Source organism: Phyllopteryx taeniolatus, chromosome 22 (genome assembly GCF_024500385.1).
Source record: "Phyllopteryx taeniolatus isolate TA_2022b chromosome 22, UOR_Ptae_1.2, whole genome shotgun sequence".
Taxonomy (NCBI): Eukaryota; Metazoa; Chordata; class Actinopteri; order Syngnathiformes; family Syngnathidae; genus Phyllopteryx; species Phyllopteryx taeniolatus.
In genome coordinates this window covers 7,534,156-7,559,623 of record NC_084523.1, presented here as the reverse complement: position 1 = coordinate 7,559,623, position 25,468 = coordinate 7,534,156, and the positions used below count along the sequence as shown (strand labels likewise).

The 25,468-nt window shown below is 45.4% G+C and overlaps 1 protein-coding gene and 1 long non-coding RNA gene across 2 annotated transcripts; one reads left to right on the top strand and one right to left on the bottom strand.

Moving 5' to 3' along the window:
• Nucleotides 1-717: 717 nt before the first annotated feature.
• LOC133472051 (protein O-mannosyl-transferase TMTC2-like) lies at nt 718-25,333 on the top strand. The gene is made up of 12 exons (XM_061762377.1): nt 718-1,197; nt 12,363-12,960; nt 17,123-17,951; nt 18,074-18,188; nt 18,474-18,559; nt 18,828-19,012; nt 19,112-19,190; nt 19,815-19,936; nt 20,712-20,793; nt 22,514-22,628; nt 22,695-22,758; nt 23,921-25,333. The coding sequence occupies exons 1-12, from the start codon at nt 1,115-1,117 to the stop codon at nt 24,110-24,112; spliced, it is 2,550 nt and encodes an 849-aa protein (XP_061618361.1). The 5' UTR covers nt 718-1,114; the 3' UTR covers nt 24,113-25,333.
• Nucleotides 1,403-5,553, bottom strand: LOC133472058 (uncharacterized). Its single transcript, XR_009786575.1, has 3 exons — nt 3,881-5,553; nt 2,197-2,409; nt 1,403-2,061 (listed from the first exon to the last, which is right to left on the bottom strand). It is a non-coding gene; the product is annotated as an uncharacterized LOC133472058 (long non-coding RNA).
• Nucleotides 25,334-25,468: the final 135 nt, after the last annotated feature.

Here is a 25,468-nt window from a genome sequence, read left to right as displayed (position 1 = left end):
TAGTACGTCAAAAAATCATTCTTAGCTCTATAAATGCAAGATTTTTCATGCAGCTGTCATTCGGTCACACTGCGTAGGTGTACCTAATATTGTGGCCCGTAATTTATGATTCCTATATTAGGATGAATTGAAACCTATAAGCAGTGGACATGAAAAGTCTACACGCCCCTGTTTAAACAGCAGGTGTTATCTGATATGAACAAAATTAGAATCATTTCAAAACGTTTGTCCACCATGAATGTGGCCTACAACCCGTACAATTAAATGTATTTAAATATACAAACTGAAATAATGTAGTTGCACAAGTGTGCACACCCTCTTGTAACTGGATGAGACTGTGTTCAGAATTTACAAACCTCCTCAAATTCATGTTAAATGGGAGACAGCACACACCTGCCACTATTTAAACTGCCTCTGATTTCCCCAAAATAAATTTAAGATGTTCTAGTAGGCTTTTCCTGATATATTTTTTTGCTTTGTAGCTGTAGCCTGACGGTTTTATGCTAACACATGTTCAGTGCAGTGTGATTATGCATATTTTATACATTTTGCATTCCATTATTGCCCTTGGTTTCTTTAATAATCAATGAATGCACTTGTTTATTTGTCATACCAAATCAAATGTGTTCTCATCAAACCCTTTTACGCATAAATTATAGTTGCTTCTTTTACTAGCTGTTGCAAATTCGGCAGTAGTAAAGGATAAAAGCACCTTTTGTATGCCTACGATCGCATTCCGTGCAGCAGCCTGTGCGCATGCGCAGCCTGCTCCCTTCAAAACCACATGCGCCTGGCTCTCGCTGCTCTCCGGTGCACATCGACCACTGATGCGCATCACTTCCACACACGCGAACGTCGTCGCCCTTCAACGCCCCCTGACAACGTTGGCGAGCCGCTTGTGAGCGTCTCGGCCCGGCGGGGGAACATCATGGCCCGCCGCGACACGGTTTCGGTGCGCCGGGAGAAGCCCTGCGCGGCGCGGGGAGCCGCGCTGCCGAGCGGCTGAACAACGGAAGACTTCCCTGTCATCCACTTCTCGTGCTCCTCTTCGCGAAGTCATCCCCACCCCCGCCGCCGCCGCCGCCGCCTGCAAGCTCCGCTTCGGCTTGGAGAGATGATCACGGAGCTGCTGTGCACCGCCGTGGCCGTGGGGGTGTACGTGAACACGCTGGACGCGGACTTCTGCTACGATGACAGGTAAGGGGGTCGCCCGCAGATGATGCCTCCTCCTCCTCCTCCTCCTCGGCCTCCCGGGTGCCATCACCCTGGTTACACTGGTTAGGTTACCATGACGACGGCCCTTGTTTTGCATGTGCTGTTGTTATCAATCAGTGCTGGTTTTCCAACTTGCACCATTATGTACAGTATTAATATGGCCACAGCAGATACCGATACTCTAATGTGATTTTGTATACATATATATATATTTGCATGTGTTTCTATCAGGCCTCTCGCCCAAAGTCAACTGGGATAGGCTCCAACTCACCAGCGACCATAATAAGGATAAGCAGTAAATACAATTGAGTCTTATTATCTGCTATCATCTAAAATCGGTAGAGTTTCCAGACACCTAATCGAGAACCTCGTGTGGTGCCTTCACCGGCGCAACAGTTCCACTTCCAATAAATCAGAAGGTGATGACATGCGTTAGCAATGCGTTAGATTATTCATGCGAGAGCAAACAGTGAACAGGTGCTTTCTGCCTGGCAACAGTCTACGGGCACTCTTTAAAGGTCACAAATCACATGACTGAAGCGCAGCGGATGGTACACTCAAGTTACACAAAAAAATTCTTGACTGGGGGACAATCCAGGGTGTAGTCCACCTTTTGTCCTCAAATCAACTCTGTTAGGTTCCAGCTCAAACTGATCTTGAACGGGATAAGTGGTAGAAAATGGATGGGTGTTTTTACTTCCATTGGAGTCGAGTGATTCCCGTAGCCGACTCTGTGGATCAATCAATGAATCAATCATCCTATGATTGACCGATGACCAGTCCAGGGTGCGCCATATGTGTTTTTGCAGTAATTCAACTGGGTTAGGCTCGAGCTCATCCGTGACCCTGAACGAGACAAGAAAATGGATGTTTTTACGTCCACTGGAGTGTAGTGGTTCACACAGCTGATCGATTCCCGTTCAATACCCCATCAACAATCACCCTATGATTGACATGCGACCAAATTCCTTATAATAATACCTCCATTTTCCCTTTTCGTCGTGTCCCAGGGCAGTTATCCGCATCGTGTAGATCAGACTTCACGGTGACGGTGCCCAGCGGTCGCTCATCCATCATGCTCGTGCGTACGTGGGTGCGTGACACGGCGGCGCTTGTCAGGGAGCCTTCCGGTGACGGATTACCCGCAGTGCCGCCGCGCGTGTCCGGGCCCACGCTCCAAAGTTCAGTGTCCACCTTCGCCGCACATCAATCAAAGTCTATGTTGTAATTTACACTGGAGGAAGGTGGCGGCGGGGGACAAACAAAGGGGCTTCGGGTGAATCGCAATGAGACGCGTGACCCTCCCTGGCTCTTCATCAAACGGGTCAGGGTCAAGAGTCGCGTGCTGGGGACGGCTTCCCCGGGGGGTCGGAAGAGTTAAGAGCGGTTTCCAGCGAGAGCGGAGAACCACTAATCACTCTGCTCCGCTTGTTTGGAGGAGACTCCTCGACTAATTTCCCTTTTCATCCTCGTTTGTCTTTCCAAATGACCGTCGTATGATCTTCCAAAAGCTAATCTGACCTTTTACCCCCCTTCTAATCAAATTCTCGCTACTTCACGTCACACGGACTTCGAAGAATCCCAGACGAGATGGCGAGGCCGGATAACCTTTCCGTGTGACGCGCGAGATCTAACTTGCGGGGATGTTCTGATGGCTCTCTGCTCAGATCAATTGCTTTTCCTGGGCATGGCTAATGCGGATACCAATGATTTATTTATTAAAAAAAAAAAAAAAAAAAAAAGCTGCTCGTCAAACCTAGGTACAATGATTCCCATTTTGAGGAGGACAAATAGTGAGTGGGGTTATTTGCTTAACTGCAGATGGGAGAGGCATCTATTTGCTATTCATTACGGGGGAGGCCTGGATCTGTGTTGTGGAATTCCCATGAAACAATGTTAAAGAACCAGAAAAACTGTCACTACTACTGATTTTTTATTTTTATTTCTTTTTTGGGTGGGAAAATTACTTGCGGTAGACGTTTATTTTTCTGATGCAGATGACTGTTCCTATTGACGTCTATGTTTATACCAGCCCTACGATTGACTGCTTGTGGAAAACACATTGACTTCTTTGAATACTTATCAAGATTTGTGTCTGGTTAACAAACGATGCAGTCATTTTTGACAAATGGACTAAAGTAGTGAATACTTGGCACATTATTCAACTAAAGACGGAGGTGGCGACATGATGAAGTGTCTTAAGTGGCTTTCAATATTGGGAATATTTTATCCCGAGGCTTGTGTGACCCCAATCCTGTTTTTAATCTTTGCCAATAAGTGCATCAGTATGATAATGTCGCTCAAAAATGCTTGATGAACCTTGATCCCGGTTCAAAACCGTACCGCTTTGAGTTGAAACGCAAATGAATTGAGTCGATGCCACACATGACTCATCCGCGGAACCGCCTTCAAATGAGGAAAGAATTCACGAGAAGAGCATTAAGCGACCACATGTAAATGACATTGTTATATGAAAAACATGCTTCCTCTTTTTTTTCAGTTGATTCTGGCATGAAGATGAGTAATGTAATGTTCCTATTTAAACGTCAGACACTTCTTTCTCGGGAAATATTCTCATATCACGTTCCGCTAGCGTCGTTATGAGCGAGTCCAGTTTCAACATCCCAAACTGAAAACGGTAGCGAGATATGTCATAAACACTCACCCTCCTTGACGACAGCTAAACAGTAGTAACGAGATGATTTGCCCAATGGCGCCGCTGACTTGTAGTGCGTGGGGTTGTAATTGTCGAAATCTGCTAGAAAAATTACCTAAAAGAACCCTCGTTGCGTTGCGGCTGTTTAAGTTACACTATGTGCTTGGAGTCTATAAATATTGGTGTGAGATGTAGGCCAAAGAGGCATGTGAGCAAACGGTTGTGTGTGCGGCATTATTATGCAGCCTGGGGGGGTGACAACGTGTCGGCCTGCCAGGAAAAACTTTCCTTGGAAATGAATAACATTGTCTCAAGACATACAGTCTTTAAAAAGTGTCGATGAAAAGTTAAAAAAGGATTGTGTTTTAAGCAGAAACAGGCAAAATGCTTAACAAATGGGGTGACGGTGAAACCCCCCCCATGACTACTGGCAATGTGTCACCGTTATGTCATATTGCCGTGTAAGCTTGAACATGTGTTTTTATTCATCAGCAACGTTTTGTTTTCGCAGCCTGCCCGTTTGGATTCAGGGGCGGATTCGTCAAAAACAACATCCTCGCAAACAGAGTTCCTGTTTGTGGCATTAGATTTGCACTTCGTCGAGGTGCACTTCTAAAAACGACCAACTGGCGTAATCCAAAACCCAACACGATCAGGTTGGCCGTGGATGTGCACGACTGCCCATTAGCTAGCCTTCTCAATCTTTTTGTAATCGATAGCCGTCCACTATCACGTTTCAGCCATTGTCAAATTTCTTTGCCGGGACTGCTGTCAAGAGCGGAAACATCAAGTCAGTGTTCTGTTATTTTTTTTTTACCCCTGAAAATGGGTCCAACTGTGACTTTGATCGCTTCCTCACAATTCGAAGGTGGTTGTTGCGACTTTCGGCTTGTCCCATCAGGGTTTCTTGGTGTTATAATGGTCGTTGTTGGGTGTTGGAGAAAGAAATGGTCTAAATCAGTTGGCCTAAGACCCTATAGAGAGAATTCATATATATGTTTTAAGATAATTGCTGAAAACGTGCAAAGACCAAGGAGTATGTAGTACTCAATTGTGGAGCTCTAGCGTCAAACTGTTTTTTTTTACCATTTCCGTTTTCCTGATTTTAAACTGTGGCTAAAATGGTGCCCAACGTCGCATTTCAGCCACTGACTTGAGCGCCTTCATTCGTATCAGTGGCTATTCGGTGCAATCGCGACTTGTTTAGTTATTATTACTAGGCCCAATACTGTTAGCTCGTGCGCTAGCTGGTGGCTAGCACCTCTCGTCGCGGAGTGGGAAAGCCCTGTGATGACGCGTTGGGATATATTCCAGCCACCAGAGGTTTTAATCGGGTATATTTTTTTGTGGCTCAAACATGTATGGATGGGTATGCATAAAAAGGATGCGAGACGAAATAGCCCCTCACCCTCTTCTACAACCCGACAAGAGTTGGCGCACGCCTATCCCCAGGTCTACAATCCCCTCTGAAAAATAGCCCATTTTGCATACCACTAATATATTTGACAATTTAGAACAGGCTTTCCCAATCTTCTTAAGCCACACCCCGCTTTTCAACTCCACGAAAGAACGATGATGAGGTGAAGGTATGCCTCATAAATGTGGAGACTCTTGGCTGCTGGCTCTGTTTCATGCATGGTTAGTCCAACTAACTCTTGTAAAATTAATCCACAGCTTTTAGAAGCAGGGCAAATCGACTCCCCAGTCTGTGCATGTGTGGAAGTGATTTGGTGCTTCACACCTCATAAAAACCACACAGGGATGGGACCGAGAGTCGACGTGAGCGACTGAGGGTCGAAAGGAGATCGGGTGACAGCCCCCCGTGGTGCTTTTATAGTCTGTGGTATTGAGACGCAGGAGGTATTTGTTTGCCTCCAGCGTCGCTGTAGCGTGATATCATTAAATGTTGCGTTATTACCCGTGGAGAGTTACGGCGTCGGCCAAGGAATTTCAATGGGAGAATTTCTGCATGGATAGTCTCGCAATGGGATGCGGCTCTGCAGGAACCCGAGTGGATATCAGGTGCGCCGCCGAGCGAGTAAACATTGCAATGGTGGCGGCGCATTTGAGAAAGCAGCTCTGATAAATGGGACATCGACAATGGATGAAGGCGGCCAGTCCGACAAACAAATATTTATGGATGGCGGCGATAGGAGAGGCAGTAGGCAAGGGTTACTAGTGCTTCCATGATGGACTGTGACAAGAAAGTAATTTGTTTTTAATGGATTTTCGGCATATCCGGCACCCCATTTTTTATCTTGAGCCTTTCGTATATTACTTTTAATCCATCACACCACGCTGAAGGTCACTGAATTATGCATGGCAAGATGAAAAAATAAATACAATCTGGTTTGTCATACTTTGCGCACAGATAAGAAACACACCAGAAGGGAGCCCTTGTCAATATTTCAGCGGCTAAAAATGGGAGCTCGAGAAAGTAATCAAGCATTCAACTTTGCTGTGGCAAAGGCACATCTCTGCTTTTGGAGTGTTATCCAATTAATTCCCTTTCTTACACCCACCCAATTAAGTACACATGTAACTGACAACAACTTTGATGCACATCCTCTTACCAAAAGTGCTAAGAAGCCTGTCGAACGAAGACACACGAAAGATGGCCGCTCGTCGTGAGTGGTTTGTCTCGTGCATTTAATCCTGATAGTCTTGCACATGTCGGGGAAACAACAAAGAAAATGACAGTTCCACTCACATCCATGACATCATGTCTGCGTGTCCCTCTTGCGAGATTCTCTTTGGCGCTCGTGCAGCATACATAGCCCCCACGAGGCCTGCGGCGACCACACGGCAGCGACAGAAGCTTATGATGGAATATAAATGGACTTTTATGACGCCATATGTGGTTCGCAAAGGGGTTTGGGATGTACATTTAGGGACTGTGGTCACAGTTGGACAAACTTGGATGAGAAAACCTGTGTTTTATTGGCATTCGGTGATGCTGATCTCATAATTTCGAGTTTGGAATAGCTGGCGTTCTATTGCTTGGATATGTTGTGCTTTGGTTAAAGGTCAAATGGGCGGGATTCACACAGTGGTCAGACAAATGGCTTCCTTGTACCAGTCGTGTTCAACAGATCACAGTTCCCGATTGGAAAAGATCGTAGATAAATGGCACGAACCCTAACCCCCACGGTACCCCTCTTTAGCTCCCGTTTCCCACTTGCTCATGCTGGAATGTGACAACTGGTCACGCAGAAAGAAAGGCGGGCCTACAGCGGATTGGATACAGTGCTGCACGGCATGTTAGTGCAGCTCGGACAACAGAAAAAGAAGCTCAAGAACCGACCCCAGGGGTTATTTTTGGGGGAGGGGGAACTGCCGCAAAACTTTGCTCCTATCGAGCATGCTGGATTTGAGAGTGGATTACAGATGAGTTCAAGGTGGAGCTTTGAGGCTCCTTTTGAGGAAAGACAGAATGAGGCTCCGTTTCTCCAGCTGCTCCTTTGGCAGAACCAAAGCCAGTGCATCATCCCGCGGTCGCGCAATTTGTCATCAGTAATTAAAGGTTCCTCAGACAAAGGAAGAAACGTGGTTGGGGGTCTGAATGGACATTTGAAGAGTCGCATAAGTGCGCCTCCAGAATCCATAATATCTCCAGTATTTGTGCTCTAAATTCTGTTCTCCAAGGACCTCTGGAAATGGCCTAAATGACCATAAAATATCAGACTTTCTCTGCCTTTTCAGGCAAGGCTCCACAGACACATTTACTTCTACTCCTTTTCGTCATACTGACCAAACTTCAAGTTGCAAGTGCTTCAAGTCAAACTGTCACCTCATACCCAGGCCCTAAATACTCTTTGGAACACAGTATAGAAGACATACAAGGTCTCTTTTGATGAGTGTCCACAATATCTGCAAGATGTGCCATTGACATGGCACATAGGCATCTGAGGAAGAAAATCGATTCGAGACATTCAGCAGATTGTTATTGGCTGTTCGGCTCTACTCAGTTATTTTCTTCATTTTATATTAGTGGCGCTAACAACTTCAAGTCGGGAGTGTTGCTACATGTTGACTATTAATGGTAAGACTAATTCAATGACTGTAAAGAAATAAAAACACTGCTGTACCTGGAGTCATAAATCATAACCCCAGCGTGTGCACAGCTGCAGTTCGTCAGTTGTTTCGCCAAGTCGCAACGCAACACTGGTCCAATTTTTAATCAAGCAACACATTTATCCCCGTGGAAGCAGGCGGCCGCGGCAGGGAGAGACCGCCCTAATTAGTCGTGCAAAGTCCGATGCTGTAATTAACCGTGCAGACTCTGGACAGACTGATTGGCTGATCATTTGGTTTTCCTGCAAACATGCCGAAGGGGCTTTCCTGCTGCCGTCCTACTGCTGTAATTGAAAGAACTGAAGTCGGCTGCCTTAATAATGCCATCAAAATCACATTTAAATCAGTTTACCCACGGAGAAAGCCGATGAAATGTGGCGCACTAAAGGTATATGGCACATTTATTGCGTGAGACTTTTTTAAATAGCTGTAGCAGGGACCTTAATGTACACAAGGGAAAGTTCCTGGTGGTCTTTGGAATGAATCAACAGTTTAACTTGTTCCTCACGAACAATGATTCAAAGACTTTTGAAATCAATTGTCAGGCTTTTGGGACATGTGGGTGGTGTTAAATTCCAAACCAGTACTGGCACCTGCTTGCTTTCTGCCCCTGAGGGTGAGCCAAGCGTTGGTTTTATTAGCCATTGATTTCCCATAAAACCTCCCCGCTTGAGTCTAAAGATTCATCACAGCCTTTTATTGACATCATCACTCAGGGAAAGTTGCAGTGGGACCCCCTTCTTCTTTTGCCTTTACTTTTGCTGACGCGGCAGCAGTGGCTTTTCAGCTTCACCGTCCGTTTAGCGCGGGCAATCGATCACTCCCGAGAATGCAATGAGACTTGAATCAATTTACTGAAAGATAAATGAGGGAATGGACCTCGGGATAATCGCGCTCATAATAGATTCAAGCACACACTCAACAATGTTCTCATCAAATCAGGAAGCTGTACCATCGCCACTGGCAAAAATGCTATCTGGCCATTTTTGGCCGTGTCCTTCTTCCCATATTCCAACGTGGGAAAGTGTGGGAAAGCGACACGGTGCCACTTCTGTTTGGCAGCATTGTTCTGCCAGCGGTGCCGCTCTTTTCTGATGTTTGAACACACCCTGCACGCTCACTTCCCGATTGTCTGACATGCAAACAGCCCAGATACAAAGAGGAGGAAATATTCATCCGGTTCGATCGGGTGAAAATGTTCTACCTCACAACACAATCACTCTGGTATGGATTACTCACACACCCTGCCTTTAATCAGATTAGTGTTTGACCCCAGACCATACTACGCGTCTTAGAAACTCAATGATCACTTTCTAAACCTTTCAGCCAGGAATCAACAGTGATGATCACCCACTCGTACGCTGTCTTTCCTCACTGACCAGAAAGACCAGAAAACAATAGATGATTGCTTAGCAGTTGAGAAAAACTCTTAAAATTAGGGCCGTTCATTTGGAATTATTACAATTCATTGCAGACACTGAACTTCTTCATACCGCTAGCGCTTCTGCTACCTCACACACCTCTACTTTGAATGCACCTTGTCTTGAGAACTGGTAAATTGGACCAAATTGTTGCTAGGTCTTCCACCGCATTTGCGAACTTCGAACTTTCACCGAATGAGCGCATATATTGAGGAGGAGGCTTCATGGAGCGGGGGCCAGACGAGGGAGTCTGCCGTACCAAAAGGAGCCCACCGTTGTGGATGGGAAACCGGAGGTAAGACGAGAGACAGGAGGAGGATGATGAATGGCGGTTACAGAAGGGGAAGATTTGTTAAGGGATGTTAAAAGGAATGAGTGGCCGTCAGGGGAATAAATCGCACAAGCTTCTCGAAATCCAAGAGAGAAGACGACGTCTTCCAAGAACAGTATGGCCTTTGTGGCGACCACAGGCTAATTTATCTGCCGCCGGGGAGTCCAATTATGCACTGTACACAACAAAAGTGTAATTGTAACTCAGCCAGTGGTGATTACATTATCTGATGGCTGTTTGTGCTGCTGCTGCTGCTAGTTATTAGTGGTCGGCCGGTGCTCGTGCTGCAGACGGACCAGCTATTTAAATCATAGTGCAGCTTAATGGGCACTCTTTTAATTAGACTGTACAATACAATGGCGTTTTCTACATTGTTAAATGAAGAATGCGGGTAACATTAGGCCGGAAATTTGAAAGAAATGTGTTTGTGAGTGTCGCAAAATGGGTGACCTTTCTTGCTGAAAGAAACAATGCGTGGGTGCATCTGTATGCACATGGAAACAAATGACTGGTGGAGAGATCCTTCTTGGGAGGGGGGGGGGGGGGGGGCGTTGTTGTTTGGTTGTTTCATTTGCATAATGAAAACTGGCACACAAATGGTGAAAGAAATCCAATCTTTTCGTACATGTTGGCCCAAAATAAATACATAAATACATAAATACACGAGCCACAAAAGAAAAAAAAAGCAAACCTGGAAAGCCGCCCTGTACTTTCAGGATTGTGAATAGCGACTCCCGCCGGCGTGGCCCAAATACGGTGGTACAAAAGTCCCACTCCCCCACTTCTTCTGTCACTATGGGAGACCACTCCATGTTCTCAATGAAGCCATCACGCTCACAAACACAAAAACAGACACCTCGCTGATTACTGTGGCTTTCTCAAAGCGCATACGTGCCTCGCAGCGTTCTTTTCATCGCTTTGATGATTGGCTGACACTGATTTGAATATTGTAATTATTTATTACCACACTGTATTGACTGAAAAACAGGGAACCTTCGTTTTCAAAATGGGAGCACAATAAGGAGCTGTGCAAAGTGGATGCTGTCATGGCCGATAAGCGTGAACTCCACGATGGCCGCACGCAGGCTTCCGAAATAAACACACTTTCTTTGTTGGAAAACAATGTTGGGAAATGGTGGGAATTTTCTTTCCCGTAGCTCGCCCGAAGACAGCTTTACCAGCTCATCAGGGAAACAATTATATTCAGTCGACATTTAAAATAGTCTTCAACTCACTCACGCTCGCTTTTTTAGGCTCAGCGGGCTAAACAGGTACAATCTCTAGACAAAGGAAGACCTTGGCTGAACCCCCGCCACCCTCCCGTCTTTCCTACGCTGTGCAGCGTGCATGCACAAAGACAGCAAGTGTGCTAATGATCATCAACATCCCCCATGAGGCAGGCGCCACATAAGACCATTTTCCATCCGTTTTATTAAAAAGACTGCTTGTATTGGAAGTGTAGTCTATATATAGATATATATCTATATATACATTTAAATACACCGCTTTAACCAAGTGGAGGCAGCTTATTAATGAGTACAATTTGGTGGGAAAATGGATTACCAAAAAGCAGAATTTGATTTTGGTGGTTTCAAGGAGGAAGTTGGTATCCGGGAGCAACTTTGTCGAATTAAGTCTTGGTTATTCAAAAGAATACAAAATGTGACATTCCCAATAGCTATAGTGTGTTTTTTTTTTTTAAACATTCCATCTCGAGCAGTTTCATTTTTTCCTCAGCTGAAGTTCCTCTAATGACAATGCACCCGCCTTCCGCTTTGAAAACAATTTCTAATATTTAGAGAGCCTGAAAAGCAAACACTCGCCTCCTTATTTTACAAAAATCTCCATTGAAGGGACTTTCAAAGCAAGCATTCTTCCTCTTTTTCTCTCATTTCACCGCCTCCTATTTCCTTTCCTTTGTGTGCATGTGCTACTTTCTCAAGGAATAGCGTCCGCTCAGCAACCCTTGTCTCCGCTACATCCTTTTCAATTGTTATTATGTGAGCTCTATCTGTTTGAACTAAATCTTTGTTTCAATAATACATTCATACATTCTACAATACAATCCTCTTTCTAGCTGCCCGTGTTCACACTAACGAGGAGAATCGTCAGCTGGCCTCAGGGGCTTGTACAAGCACATGTACATACTGTATAATGTGCTATGCTGCTATTTAAATTTGTATTTGTACATTTGTAATTATTCGGCACAATGAAAAATGTATGGTTGTAGCTGTCGAGGATGTACGTAAGTTGCTCAACTGCGACATCCGTTAAAAAAAAATAATGGCAAATTTGGGATTTTCTCCAAATGAATGCCAGTGTGCACTCTACAAAACACTAGCACATTTCCCACTGGCCATCTAAGGCTCGGTGGCCCAAATTCTTTTGGCTTCCAATGTGGTCTCAGACATGTAACAGAGCAAGTCTAACACCCGAGAGTCACTAGCCATACCGGTTTGTGTTAAAAGTCTAATTATCTGAATGCATTTCATCGGCAGCGGTTAAATGCACTAAACACTATGGCATGACAGTCACTTGCGAATAAATACAGTCTCTACATTACGGTGTGTACTGAGAAAGCTGTTTCTGAAGCCAATGTATCCAGATGGGAAGTATCCTTAAAAGTTGTTCCTCTAAGAGTAATATTCTCCTCGGTCTTTTCCAGCCGAGCCATCAAGACCAACCAGGACCTTCTCCCAGTGACCCCGTGGACCAACATCGTGTACGACGACTTCTGGGGGACCCTGCTCACCCACAGCGGCAGCCACAAGTCCTTCCGCCCGCTCTGCACCCTCACCTTCCGCCTCAACTACGCCCTGCACGGCCTGCGGCCCTTTGGCTACCACCTGCTCAACGTAGCGCTGCACGGGCTGGTGACGGCCGCCTTCGCCGCCTTCAGTCGCCCGCTGTTAGGTGACGGACTGTGGAGTCTGCTGGCCGGCCTCCTCTTCGCCTCTCACCCGGTGCACACCGAGGCAGTGGCCGGCGTAGTCGGGAGGGCGGACGTCGGCGCCGCTTTGTTCTTCTTATTGTCTCTTCTCTGTTACGTGAGACACTGCGGTCTTCGAGCGACGCGATGCTGTGGCGGAGGTGGCTCGGTGGTGCGCTGCTGGACCTGGATGGTGGGCAGCTTGGGGTGCGCGGCAGCCAGCATGCTTTGGAAGGAGCAGGGGGTGACGGTGCTAGCAGTGTCGGCCGTCTACGACCTCTTTGTCTTCCGTCGACTCACATTCCGCCAGGCACTTCTGCTCCCGCTTGGAAAGGTAAAGCTGTTCTGTCCCTTTTGCAGTTAATGGTTGTGTACTTAAAATTGCCTTGCTTGTGCGGAAATGGCAGGTGACACGCGTCGTTTGCCTTTCATTAGGAGGTGCAATTAGGAAAGCTGTTGGTCCGTGCAAACCTCACTCAGCGGCGCGGCGCGTGGAAATGAAGCTGTGCTCATTCATCATGGGCTAAGGAGCAAAACAGTCATTTTCCACTTCTATGCAAAACATTGCAGCCGGCTTGCAATTGAAGCAGTAAACACGGAGGCCCACATAAAAGCTTGATCAAGAATACGATCTTTAACAGGAGTGCATTTGTGGGGAAAATGGATTCATTTTTATGCAACCATCATATGTGCTTAACAGAATAAACCCCGCAGCTTCCTTCCACGGAATAACCTTGATACTATGATTACTGGGGTTTGATTGGAGAAACTGCTCCCTTGCCAGCATGACGGCACTTGTAAAGTGCAATACAGGCATTATAAAAACTCTCCTTGGGTTTGTTGGGCAAGGACAGACAGCTTTTTGACTACTTTAGTCTGGTGGAAGCATCCAGAAATGACTGTCTCTGCAACTACTACACAATCATCTATAATCGGTTCTGACTGATAACCTTCAACTTTTGTTCGATGGCTTGAATGGTGGGAACACATGCATAGCACGTGTTTCCAAAGTATTAAAAATGGAGTTGATACCCAGGTAGAAGCTAAGCCGCAGGAGGGTCGATTGTTGCATTGCAGCAGGAAGAAAAACAGTGGAATAGTTTGGGAAATAAAACCTGGAAGCTTTGCACTTTTTCCTCCATTGTTCCGAGCGCTTACGGTGCGGTCTGGAAGATTTCATCACCCTCTGTGATTGTTAGAGGCTGTCGTGACCAATCTTTGAGTGCAGGCACGTCACCGGGAGCGGGGGTTCCTGGTGCCAACCGCCGCCCCTCCTGCCACCACATCTGGCTCATTTATCACTGCGCCGGTGCCCTCCCGTACGGGCCCAGTTTGCGGTTATCTTGGCAGGGAGGTTGTTACTCTGCGTGCTGGGCCGCGGGGGCAATTGTTTCCTCGATAATGAGCCAGAGACACTTGGGAACGCAAAGAGATGAGGGATGCAGGAGAGGGAAACTATGCTCTCATTTCCCTCACTATCTGTTCCCAGTCTTGGGAATGTACCACATTTGTTTCACTTAAGCTATAGTCTTCAGTTTAAAGGCTAAAAGAGCAGCGTTGTCTTCTTCGTAATCAATTGTAAAGAGCTCCGACCGTTGCTTTACTGCGGATATCGAGGAAATGCAAATGTGCTTCGACAGATGTGCTTCAGCCGGCGTTCCATCGCTCGTTCCATTTACTCCCTAATCAGGCTGAGATGAGATTTAAAATGGGGAAAGGTAGGACGGGCAGAGAGCGCAGAGCGGGAGATGGAGACAAAGGAGGGTGTGGTGTTTGCGCCGCAGTCTACCCAGGAAGATGAAAAAAACTCCTTCCAACGACACCATCTCATTTCATATTTTCCAGTGTCTAAAATTGCTTTCTGTGTCATATTTTGCTACGTATCTCTCGCATGAAGTTGATGCTGTTAGTTAACCAAAGAAATGAAGATGTTAATACTGTAAACAAAATGCTTTTTGCCCGAGTAACTACTACAAACCTAGAATTGTAACTCCTAAATGTTGTGCTCCTTAACTTTGGTTCTTGTATTAACGTCTTGGACTAAGCATTCTTAAACTGGATTGAAAAGCAATCCGTGCGAGTTCAATCAGATGCACATCATCAAGGGCCAACACTTTTGAAATGCTCAGCCAGCACCACTGATCAGCTGTCCTTGTGGATGCCGCTCAAGGTGTCAATCTCTTTGGATCGCTTCATCAATATTTTGGCGTGGCAAAGTATTGTTGATTTTTACGGGACACGGTTCAAATGCCACACATGATCACTCAGTCAGTTGGAAGGAGTCACGGACGTAACTTTAATCCAAAAAAAGTCTGTAGGACTTTTCCCCTCTGCACCCCTGCTGTGCAGCAGCTTTTGAGCGTTATGAAGCCAGCCGCGTTCCCCTGCTGCTGCTCTGGACACGTTTGATACTCTCGGCACGCCGCTGCATCAACACGGATTCATGAGATGAAAAAGGCGAAGGGGGAGAATTAAGGGAACGGTTAACGAGGAAGCGTAAAAAGTCGATGTGGCAGTATGGGAGAGAACGCTATAGAAATTGACAACCTGAGAGTTTGAAGGATTTACACTCTTTTCTCCGAGCAGTGCAGTTCAGCTCAGACCGTGGAATGGTATTGAAGCATCGAGTTCAAACCTTTAGGTATCCTGCCAATGCCAAAAAGAATTACGGAACCAATCGAGAATCAAGATCATTCCAAACTGCGAGTCTGACGTAAAGGATAATAATTATCTGCATCATGTATTGTGGTTAACCACCTCCAGGGGGAAACTTGCAGTCAAATTGTGTGTTTACTTTAGTAACGGAGACGGAAATGTGAAGGAACAAAAAATATCAACACTCTCAAGGAGATGGAGAATAACAATTCATATTATAATCCTCATTACGGGTGGATTTAAGGCATTTTCTTATAGTCGTAATAGCTTGGAGTACCTAATAATTTGGCAAGTGGACGCATGACGCAGGGGACTGATGTAATACAGTTGTTTGTCGGACCTTGGTATTTTTCCATTTGCTAACTATACACAATGAGAATAATCTATGACATTTTACATTTTATTGAGTTTCTTTTTTTTTTTTCGCTCTGTTTTGCGCTTCTAAATTACCACGTAAACCAAAAGCCATTCAAGGTAATTATCAATACCAAAGAATATTTTGGAGAAATCATGTTAGTGTTTTGCTACCTTGCCAAGAAACAAAAAAAGAAAAAAGAAACTGCTTCAACAAGCAAGCGTCTTACACCTGCAGGCTGCTCATTTGATTCACTGGAAGCACTTAAAAACTGATTAGTGCGAGGATTCACGGTCACGCCCGAAAGCAGCTGATGCATCAAGACGCCAATTTAGGAACAATTTGGGGGACACACAAAGCACTCAAGGCTAAAATAAAGCTCATCTGCTTTAATACCACCAATGCTGAAAGTACTTTCGCATTGGTGTCATGACTCACGTCTCTCCATTCATGTAGCACCTGTCAAAGGACTCCAAAAACCTCAGTCAACGGGCTTTTTTAAGAGCAAACCAAGCGTCCCAAGGGGGTGGTTGGGGGTTGCCTGCCCCCGTTGACCCCCTCATGTTTTTTCCACTTCTCATCTGGTGAAATCAACAGCCGAGCTGGAGCCAGTAGGGCCTGCAAGGCCGCACTAAACCTCTTACCATAATCCTAATGTGCAGTTTTGTTATGGACAATAAGATTTCCATCATAGTCCCCTTTTAGCGAACACACAAGGAGACGTTTCTCCCATTCATGACACCATTGATTGTTGTTAGTTTTAATCATGGAAATTGTTGATGAAACACAGACCACCGCGAATGTTTTGTCACGGCCATTAGAATGCTTTACGGTATGTTCGCGTGAACTCATACGGTCCTGAAACGGGTTCAAATGTAGTTCATGCCAAGGACGAGCTGGGAGATAACAAATGAGCTCACAAAAGAGGCAGTGAACAACGTTTCAGTGATCATCAGTCACGTTACGTCGCATTAAGTCCACCAGGGAAACTCTGCTTGACCTTCACCTCCAAGACATCCAACATCAGCATATCTAAGAGACATTAAAGCCCAGTGAAGAACTCATAAAAGGAGAACAATTAAAAGATCAAGTTTTAAAGTGCTGCGTGACTGTCAACCTCATGGCTGCAGAATTAAGGCGCTTATGAGATGTAAACAGTATCTGCATACCAACACAATGAGTTCTAAGCTGATTAGCAGTCACACTCGAGGCAACCCTGACAGCCAACTGGCAAAGCCCAATGAAATCTATACCAAGGCACCAATATATGGAAGAATAGTAGACATGCATTTTTTTGGTATGAAACTGTCAGAACCAATTGAAAGGAAAGACCTTGGATTTATGTTGGGGGGTTGCAACTTTTTAATTAAAAGGTAGATCCCCTCACAGCTTATCAAGAATGTCCTGTAATTCAAGCCAAATTTATTAGACCATGGTCCTTCTCATTGAACTCCATAAGACTCTTGTTATTTTTGCTCTGTTTCAGAAGAAGAACCTGAAGCTTTTGCTGAGTCTCACTGCTCTGGCTACCTGGGCCATCATTCTGCTGTCAGCTCGCATCTACTGGATGGGTAACAAGCCTCCCAACTTCTCCAACTCAGACAACCCGGCAGCCGACTCGCCGCATCTCCTCACCCGGACGCTGACCTTCCTCCACCTGCCCGCCGCCAACGCCTGGCTGCTGCTCTACCCCGATAAGCTGAGTTTCGACTGGTCCATGGACGCAGTGCCCTTGGTGAAGTCCTTGGCCGACTGGCGGAACCTTCACACGCTTGCCTTTTACGGAGGAGTCATTCTTCTAGCTTGGTTTGGGTTTCACGGCCCCACCTCAAAAGGAAAGGACCCAGATGGGAAAGTCACAAATGGGAAATCGGTCACCAATGGGAATGGTTACCACGCTACTGATACGAACCACAACACAGACATGGGGTCACCAAAAATCACACTGAACGGGTCAGTCGGACTTCACGATGACCCTGCTCGGATGTCCCTACCACCCACAGAAAACCTTGTGATATTCTCACTGGCCTTACTATCATTACCTTTCATTCCAGCATCCAACCTCTTCTTTTATGTCGGTTTTGTCATTGCTGAGAGGGTACTCTACATTCCTAGCATTGGGTTCTGTTTACTTGTGGCCACTGGCGCAAGAACCTTGTACATCAGACTGAGAAGAAGAGGCTGCAAAGCCTTGCTGTTGAGTCTATGTTTGGGGCTCGTGTTGCTAAACGGACTGAGAACGATTCAAAGAAATAGGGACTGGAGCAATGAGGAGAATCTGTACAAGTCGGGAATCAGTGTGAACCCTGCAAAAGGTAAGAGGGGTAATGTGGATTATCTCTCTCTGTTTTTTTTTTTTTTTTTTTTTTAGGTCTTAGGCTCCCTCCCTCTTAGCAAGACTTTATCCAGCCTGACAGTGTGCCAATGTCTCCTACAGCCTGGGGCAACTTAGGAAACGTTCTGAAGAGCCAGGGCAAGATGGCGGAGGCGGAGAAAGCATACAGGAATGCTCTGCGCAACAGGGGGAACATGGCTGACATGCTGTATAACCTGTGAGTGTTAAAGACATCACCCACTCTCCCACTCCTGTCACCCTGATGGGAGTTGTGCTGAACACAAAGGAATGACAGGCAGGAAATAAAAATAGAAGGTAGAAAAGAAACAAGCGCAATGAGAATATAGTGTTGGTGGCTTCTGCTGCAACTTGACTTCATTAAGTCTTGAGAAATACCACAAATTAACTTCCACACCTGTGAAAGTGAAGATGCCGAATTATTTTCTTCAAATTCCCAGTAGCCAAAAAGATGTGTGTGTTTGCCCCTCTTGATGTCTTCCAGAGGTTTGTTGCTGCAGGAGAACGAGAGATTTTCAGAGGCGCTTCATTACTACAAACTGGCTATTGGGAGTCGGCCAACGCTAGCATGTAAGGATACCTTGTTGTGTACTTTATAGACCATTACTGCAGTGGTTGTTCACACATTCCAACATTCTCCAGTCTTGTGAGTAATTAGACCCAGACAAAGGGTCACACTTAATTTTCGAGGCGTCGGACGTGCCACATTTCGGATATCAGGCTATTTCGACTGAATCCCAAAATACATAAAGAGCGAATTAAAGAATATCCAGAGGATTAATCAACAGTTGAACCAAGACAAATAACAGCCTCATCCTTCCTCATTTCTGTGCTGCAGCCGCCTATCTGAATATGGGAATTATCCTGATGAACCAGGTCAACCTGGAAGAGGCCAAGCGCACCTTTGTGACATGCGCCAACATTCCCGACGAGAATCTGAAGGATCCCCACACCCATAAGAGCTCTGTCACCAGCTGCCTGTATAACCTTGGAAAACTGCTGCATGAGCAGGGTCAACAGGAGGTATAATGGTTGAAAATGTGTCATCTTTACCAGTTAAAACTTTTCTTTAATGTTGATGATTAAAACAAAAAGGGGTTTATTTTTTTTGTCATTCTACAGGAGGCCCTCTCTATTTACAAGCAGGCGGTGCAGAGGATGCCCAGGCATTTTGCACCGCACAGCCTTTTTAACATGATAGGTACGCCAATTTATGTTTTGTATTACACTAACAATAAACTCTGGGATCATAAATCCGGTGACACTTATTTGATAAAACGGCCCCATGATGGCATTCAATGCAAACAATGTCATCTGGTACTGACTTTGGCTGGAGATGTGTTGATGAAACTTCGTGTTAGATGATCCACATGAGAGGGGCTTTAAAGTGAATTCAACAAATGTTGAAGTGTTGCCAAAGCAAACAGCGGAGCAGTGTAGCTCCTAAATGTGCACATCTACTGGAGAGGATTGAAGATAATCCAGGGAATAAATCACTTCCAACGCCTTGTTATTGTAGCACTAATGACATTAATGGAAGCTTAGAGTTGAGATGGTCCGCTTGAGCTCTCATTGAGGCTAAGAAGGGTGTTTAGTCAGGTGGGGGAGGCGTGTGCTGATGTCATGTTGATGTCATGTCACTGCAACAGCCAAATGCATGTGTCTTCCTGCTTAACTATTGTCTCCCAGCATTATGGATGTTATAAGATACTGTACATAGTTTGCCCTTGAGTAACTTGTTAGTTATTTCCCCCCCCCAGGCTACACCAGGAACTTTACTTTACCAATTAAACCCTGACCCCTGTTCCCTGTTTCCCGTTCCCAGGGGAGGCCTACATGAGGTTGAACAAGCTGGAGGAGGCAGGTCACTGGTACAAGGAGTCCCTCAGGGTCAAGCCAGACCATATCCCGGCCCACCTCACTTATGGAAAACTGCTGTCAATCATGGTACGTACACACACAGGCTCCAGGTCTAAGTGGAGCTGCATGGAACAGCAATGGAACACTGGGAAAGAATCGTGCGAGACAACGCCCAGGCAGTCTTTTAGATGAAACTGGAAGGACCCTCGTCCAGGACTGCTGCCAGAGAGTCTTTAAAAATACAATGTGGAGGTGTCTGAAGGTCACAGGCGTGGGGACGAGGACAGGTCCATTTTCAGTTTATTAGATTTTGTGCGTGTAAACACATGTGTGGGTCTCACGCACACACACACACACACACACACTGATGCCCAAATGTTTTCCTGCGCTGCAGCAGCTGCAGAAACAACATCCTGTCCTTCTACTAGAGGAAAAAACTCACTGATGTGACAACAGATGTGTTCACAGCTGAGTCCAGTTTGACTGTGGGAGTTGCCCTCTATAAACCCTTGAAGGATATTTGACCTCTTTCCTTCTTTGAATAAAGACACAGGGCCAAGAACTTAATGGGCTCTTTCTCAGTACAACTGTACACCTAAAGTGTTGGAGGTCCAGCGTTGGTGGACCGCCCTCCCTGAGGCCGCGTACCTCGACAGGAACCGTAGATCAGCCGGACTCTGGACAATGGAGCAGTGGACAGACTTATGTCATTGCCCGAAAGGAGTCAGACACATGGAGGAAAGGTCAAACTGGAGTCTAGTACTAGAGTTCACCCAGAAGAGTTCTACATTCATGTCAAGAACTTCAATGAAAGGAAGCCCACGGTCGTGAACTTATATGTTTTTCCTCCATTTTCTTGCAGGGGCAGAAGACTGAAGCAGAAAAGTACTACCTGAGAGCCATTGAGCTGGACCCCATGAAAGGAAACTGCTACATGCACTATGGTAGGACAAAAAAACTCCTATAGAACTTGAAAGTCCAAAGAGCGGCGCTGTCCTCGTCTGAGCTTTGCATTCATGGACAGTCCTTGAGTCTTTGGCCGATTACACAGGGATCTTTAGACGCTTTTATCTGCAATTCAAGCCTTGCAGCGTCAGCCTCGTATCCAGACTGCTACCAGCTGAAGTTCTAAACCAGGGTGGACTCCATGTGGCGCCTGGGTAACCTGATAACACTTGTAATTATGGGGGGCTCAACAAAAAATAGCCGGATGTACAAAATGGGGGCGGGGGGACAACTCTTTGTTAAGGGAAGTTGTGAATGGGGGGTTGCTGGTAGGAAGTGATTTGTTGTTCGGGCAACTGGTAGACGTAGCGGTGCGATTGGTTGCTTGGCGAAGTTGTCGATGGTGGGTTTGGGGGTGGTAAGGTGCGATCCCTTGTTTGGTTAAGCTGTTGACGGAAGGGGTGCGTTTTGTTGTTTAGCAAAGTTGTTTAAGAAGAAGAAGAAGAAGATGTCATGAACATGCATGCATGCACACGAAATTTGTTCTCTGCATTTAACCCATCACAGTGAACACATACACACGTTAGTGGAACACGCTGGAGCAGGGGGCAGCTGAAGCATTTCGGGGTATCAGTGTGTCGTCTGGTCAAGATGTTGACTTTTGGGCAAAGTTATCAACGGGGGCGTGTGGGTAGGTTGCAATCCGTTGTTTGGCAAGTAGTTATTGACATGGGTGCGATCTGGTTGGGGAAGTTGTTGATGAGGGATGCGATTGTTTCTTTTATGGTGAAGTTCTTGAGAGGAAGTGTGTGGTCCTGGAGAATCTGTTGCGTGACTGCATTGTTAACAGTGCTGTCATATCGATCCTTTGATGAAGTTGTCAATGGTAGTTGTGGCGGTCGGTGCGAGCGATCCTTGGTCCGGCCGGCTAAGCTGTCAACGGAGTGCAATGTGCTGTTCGACCAAGTTGTTCACAAAGGGGTGTCGGTTTTTCAAGTTATTGACACAATGGGGTGGGATCCCTTGTTGGGCTGACTTGTTTAAGGGGAACTGCAAAGTTGCTGACAGGTGGGGTTGCATGGGTGAATGATGAACTCGCTTTATGAGGGCTCAGGTAAGCTTGGTGGGGATTTATTGGCTCCTAAGTAACTTGAACCCTGTCCTGCTGTGAAGTAAACCGGTCATTGTGTCCTTCATATCTTCCATCTTTCCTCTCCCTTGGCTTGCTTTGGCACCTGGTAACGTGGAGCACTGCTGTCTTTGGACAGTGCCGCTTCCCCTTCCCTTCTGCATTATCTTGCAGACTCTTGTAATACATGCTATTTATTTGGCGCCTTATCTCGCATCTGGCTGCTCGAGCGTGTCCGGGGTTCACGGGGTGAGCTCAGAACGTGCGTCTGATATCTGCCTGCCATTTTAATAGGGAGCTGCTCAGGACAAGCAAGTGCTTCCTGCAATTGTTTGCAGAACAGACTAAACGTGCCCCGAGAAGCGTCACACACGTAACATCTCATCATCTCGAGACGCTGGGAGAGGAAGTTGTGGTTGGCGTGCCAGGTGGCTGGTTAGGAAAACATACAGAGTATCTCTAGACCATATTGGTCGCTCACTCGCCGCCTTCCTGTTCATTTCCCGTGACGCTCGTCTTTTTCACCAGCTCCGTTCATCTCCCATTGTTCCCTCACTCCCAATTATTGAATCTCCCCGATCTCTGTGTAGGTCAGTTCCTGCTGGAGCAGTCGCGACTCGTCGAGGCGGCGGAGATGGCGGAGAGGGCCGCCGAGTTAGAAGGCACAGAGTTCGATGTGGTCTTCAGTGCGGCGCACATGCTCAGGTTCGCTTTGAAAACAATCCAGGGTGTTTTTAATGTTGTATTGACACTTCGTGGTGATCTTTTCAGACAGGCTAGTTTGAACGAGGCGGCAGAGAAACAATACCAACGTGCAGCCTCCCTGCGACCAGACGTAAGTACCAGGTTTACGACACCAGTCCATCAAAAAAACTATTCCATCCTGCCCCTGTGCAGTATGAATCAGTCACTTCAAAAGGAAGGTGTGTGTGGTTTTATCCAGGAAAGGGTAATTTAGAGTTTGCAGGAACCCATGTGTATTTTGTTCATTTTTTTTTATACACAAGACAGAGAAGCCGCTTTCTTAGCGTCATTTTTCTTTCTGGTGACGGCCCGCTCCTCTCGTTTTAAAACCTAAAAGCCATGGAAGATGAGGAGAATATACTGCCACCCCAGTTGGAAAGCTAAAATAATGAACCTTATATTTATGGTCTCAGAGGTTTTCTTGTTTCAGGATGAACACTTTTGCACTTTTCCTTGTCTTGTTGGCAAACCTCACCGTCTACAACGTCAACTTTATACAACATATCACAGGTGATGAAAGATTAGGTGCTGCTTAGACTGTGTGACGATGGTCATGGATGTCATTCCATGGGAAACGCTGAATGAACGATATACAACTAAAGCAGTCACAATTTGCATATGATCTACACGCCGCCGCAGAGTCAAAGGTGAAAGTAGTTGTTTCAAGATAACATAAGATGGCAGCTGGATCAAAGATGACATCATGGTGTAGACATTAGCCTGGCAAGTGTCGCGTCATACGAAAATCAGAAAAAATGTTCGTATGGTTGGCGCAGCGACAGCTTGATACATAAAGTTGTGGGCCGAGTGAGAAGACTGGCGCTTGTCTTGCTCCGCGGCTTTGATGGTGGACACATAAAACCGTTCCCACACAGCCAGTCAAGGTCGCCACCGGTGCTGTCGCACGATGTAACTCTACACCAGTGGTTTGCAAACTGGAGTCCGGGGACGCCAGGGCGTCCGCAAGCAATAGCAGCAAGCACAATGGTATTTTGTATTGATACCGTTAGCTTAATAGCATAATTGCTAAAGTCATTATTAACTTACTGTTACTATAACAATACAAAATACCAATGTGCTTGCTAAAGATTTTTGTTTTTTATTGTTTTCCAAAAAAGTTCAAATATGACTAAGGCAACTATGCCCTTAGGCTAACAATATAGCATATAGATGTGCACACTGTTAGTCTAAGTCAGTTTAACTTTTTGGGAAAATAAGGGGGAAACTTTCTGACTGTCTGCTTCCTCCTCCAGTACCCGGCGGCTCTCATGAACCTCGGCGCCATCCTCCACCTGAACGGAAAGCTGGCCGAGGCCGAGGCCAAGTACTTGCGGGCGCTGCGCCTCAAACCCGACGACGCCATCACGCGCTCCAACCTGCGCAAGCTGTGGAACATCATGGAGAGGCAGGGGCTCGCCACGAGGATGGACCAACCTTCTACTTAAATAAGCGCGCGGGGGCCACAGTGAGGTGCCGGAATGAACTGTGAGGCAGCTCTTTTCATCCCGAAACAAAAAAATTTCAACAGAACTGAATGCACTACATGACTACAACATGGCTTTTGCCCTGTAACAGTGCTCCTTTTACAAACTGTGGAGGTACAGTGCAGATGAATCACCTCGTCACTGAAGATAAGTAATTGTGATTGAAAAAAAATGAACGCAAACGTGGTGCCAAAGCTTGTACGCCTTTCGTGCCCACACACACACAAAAAAAAAAAAAAACACAGGTAAATAAGCCTGGTAAGAACTCTTTTTACATGTGTTATTTGTTGTGTGATCATGTGTTAATTTATTAATACTGTTTTGTTGATTTGTGAAAACCAATGATTTGATTGGCGGCTTACATTGTGTCGCCCTGCTATGATGTCACACGGAAGCGCCATCTCGCATAGGAGCTGGACTGTAGCGAATTTACGAAGAAGTATTAGGGCCACAATGAAAAAATGTATTCTGCGAGAATAAAGTTGTATTTATTCAAGAAATGGCAATTTTTCAAGAAAAAAATCATAATCTTGCAAGAATAAAGTCGGATGTGTTTGAGAATTTTTAAAAAATATATATTTGAAATTCACTTGTAAAAATGGCTTTTTTTCAATCTGATATTCCAACTTAAAAAAATAAATGAATAAAACTTTTGTCTAAGAAAAAATGACTTTATTCTCCTAATATTCCTACCTTATTCCTTGAAATAATCTGGAAAAACATGGCTTTATTCTGATAATGTTATGATTTATTTTTTCTTGACTTTTTAATCTCGTAAAATATGACATCATGCAAAATTTTGAATTTTTTTTCTTCAAAATGTTTTTTTTTTTTTATAAAAGAAACAAAAAATCTATTCAGTGTGGCACTAATTTCGTTTTTTTTCCATACATTTAATACACGATAAAAAGTGAAATGGCCCCTGATAAGTACAGTAAAAGCTTCCACTCACCTTTTTAAAACAACATCGAACTTGCAGCTCCCAACATTGTTATCATGTAGCAGGCTGTCAGCCATCTGAAAATCCTACATTAAGAAAAAATATCACCAAATGCATTAATAGCAGAAACCAAACATTACATGAGATGTCTTTCATGGTCGTGCAGTTTAAATTAGAAAACATGTATTGTGTTTTGTAAGAAAACTGAACCTTTTGTCCAAAATAAAAATGTTTGCCAACTATTTGCTGTTGTGATTCTTGCACTTTGAGCATGGATGATGTTTTATTTGTAAAAATGTGTTTTCGGTGGCTTTGGCGTGGACTGTAACTCCACCCGGCTGCCAGTAAACCCATAAATGTGAACTTCAGAAGGTTCG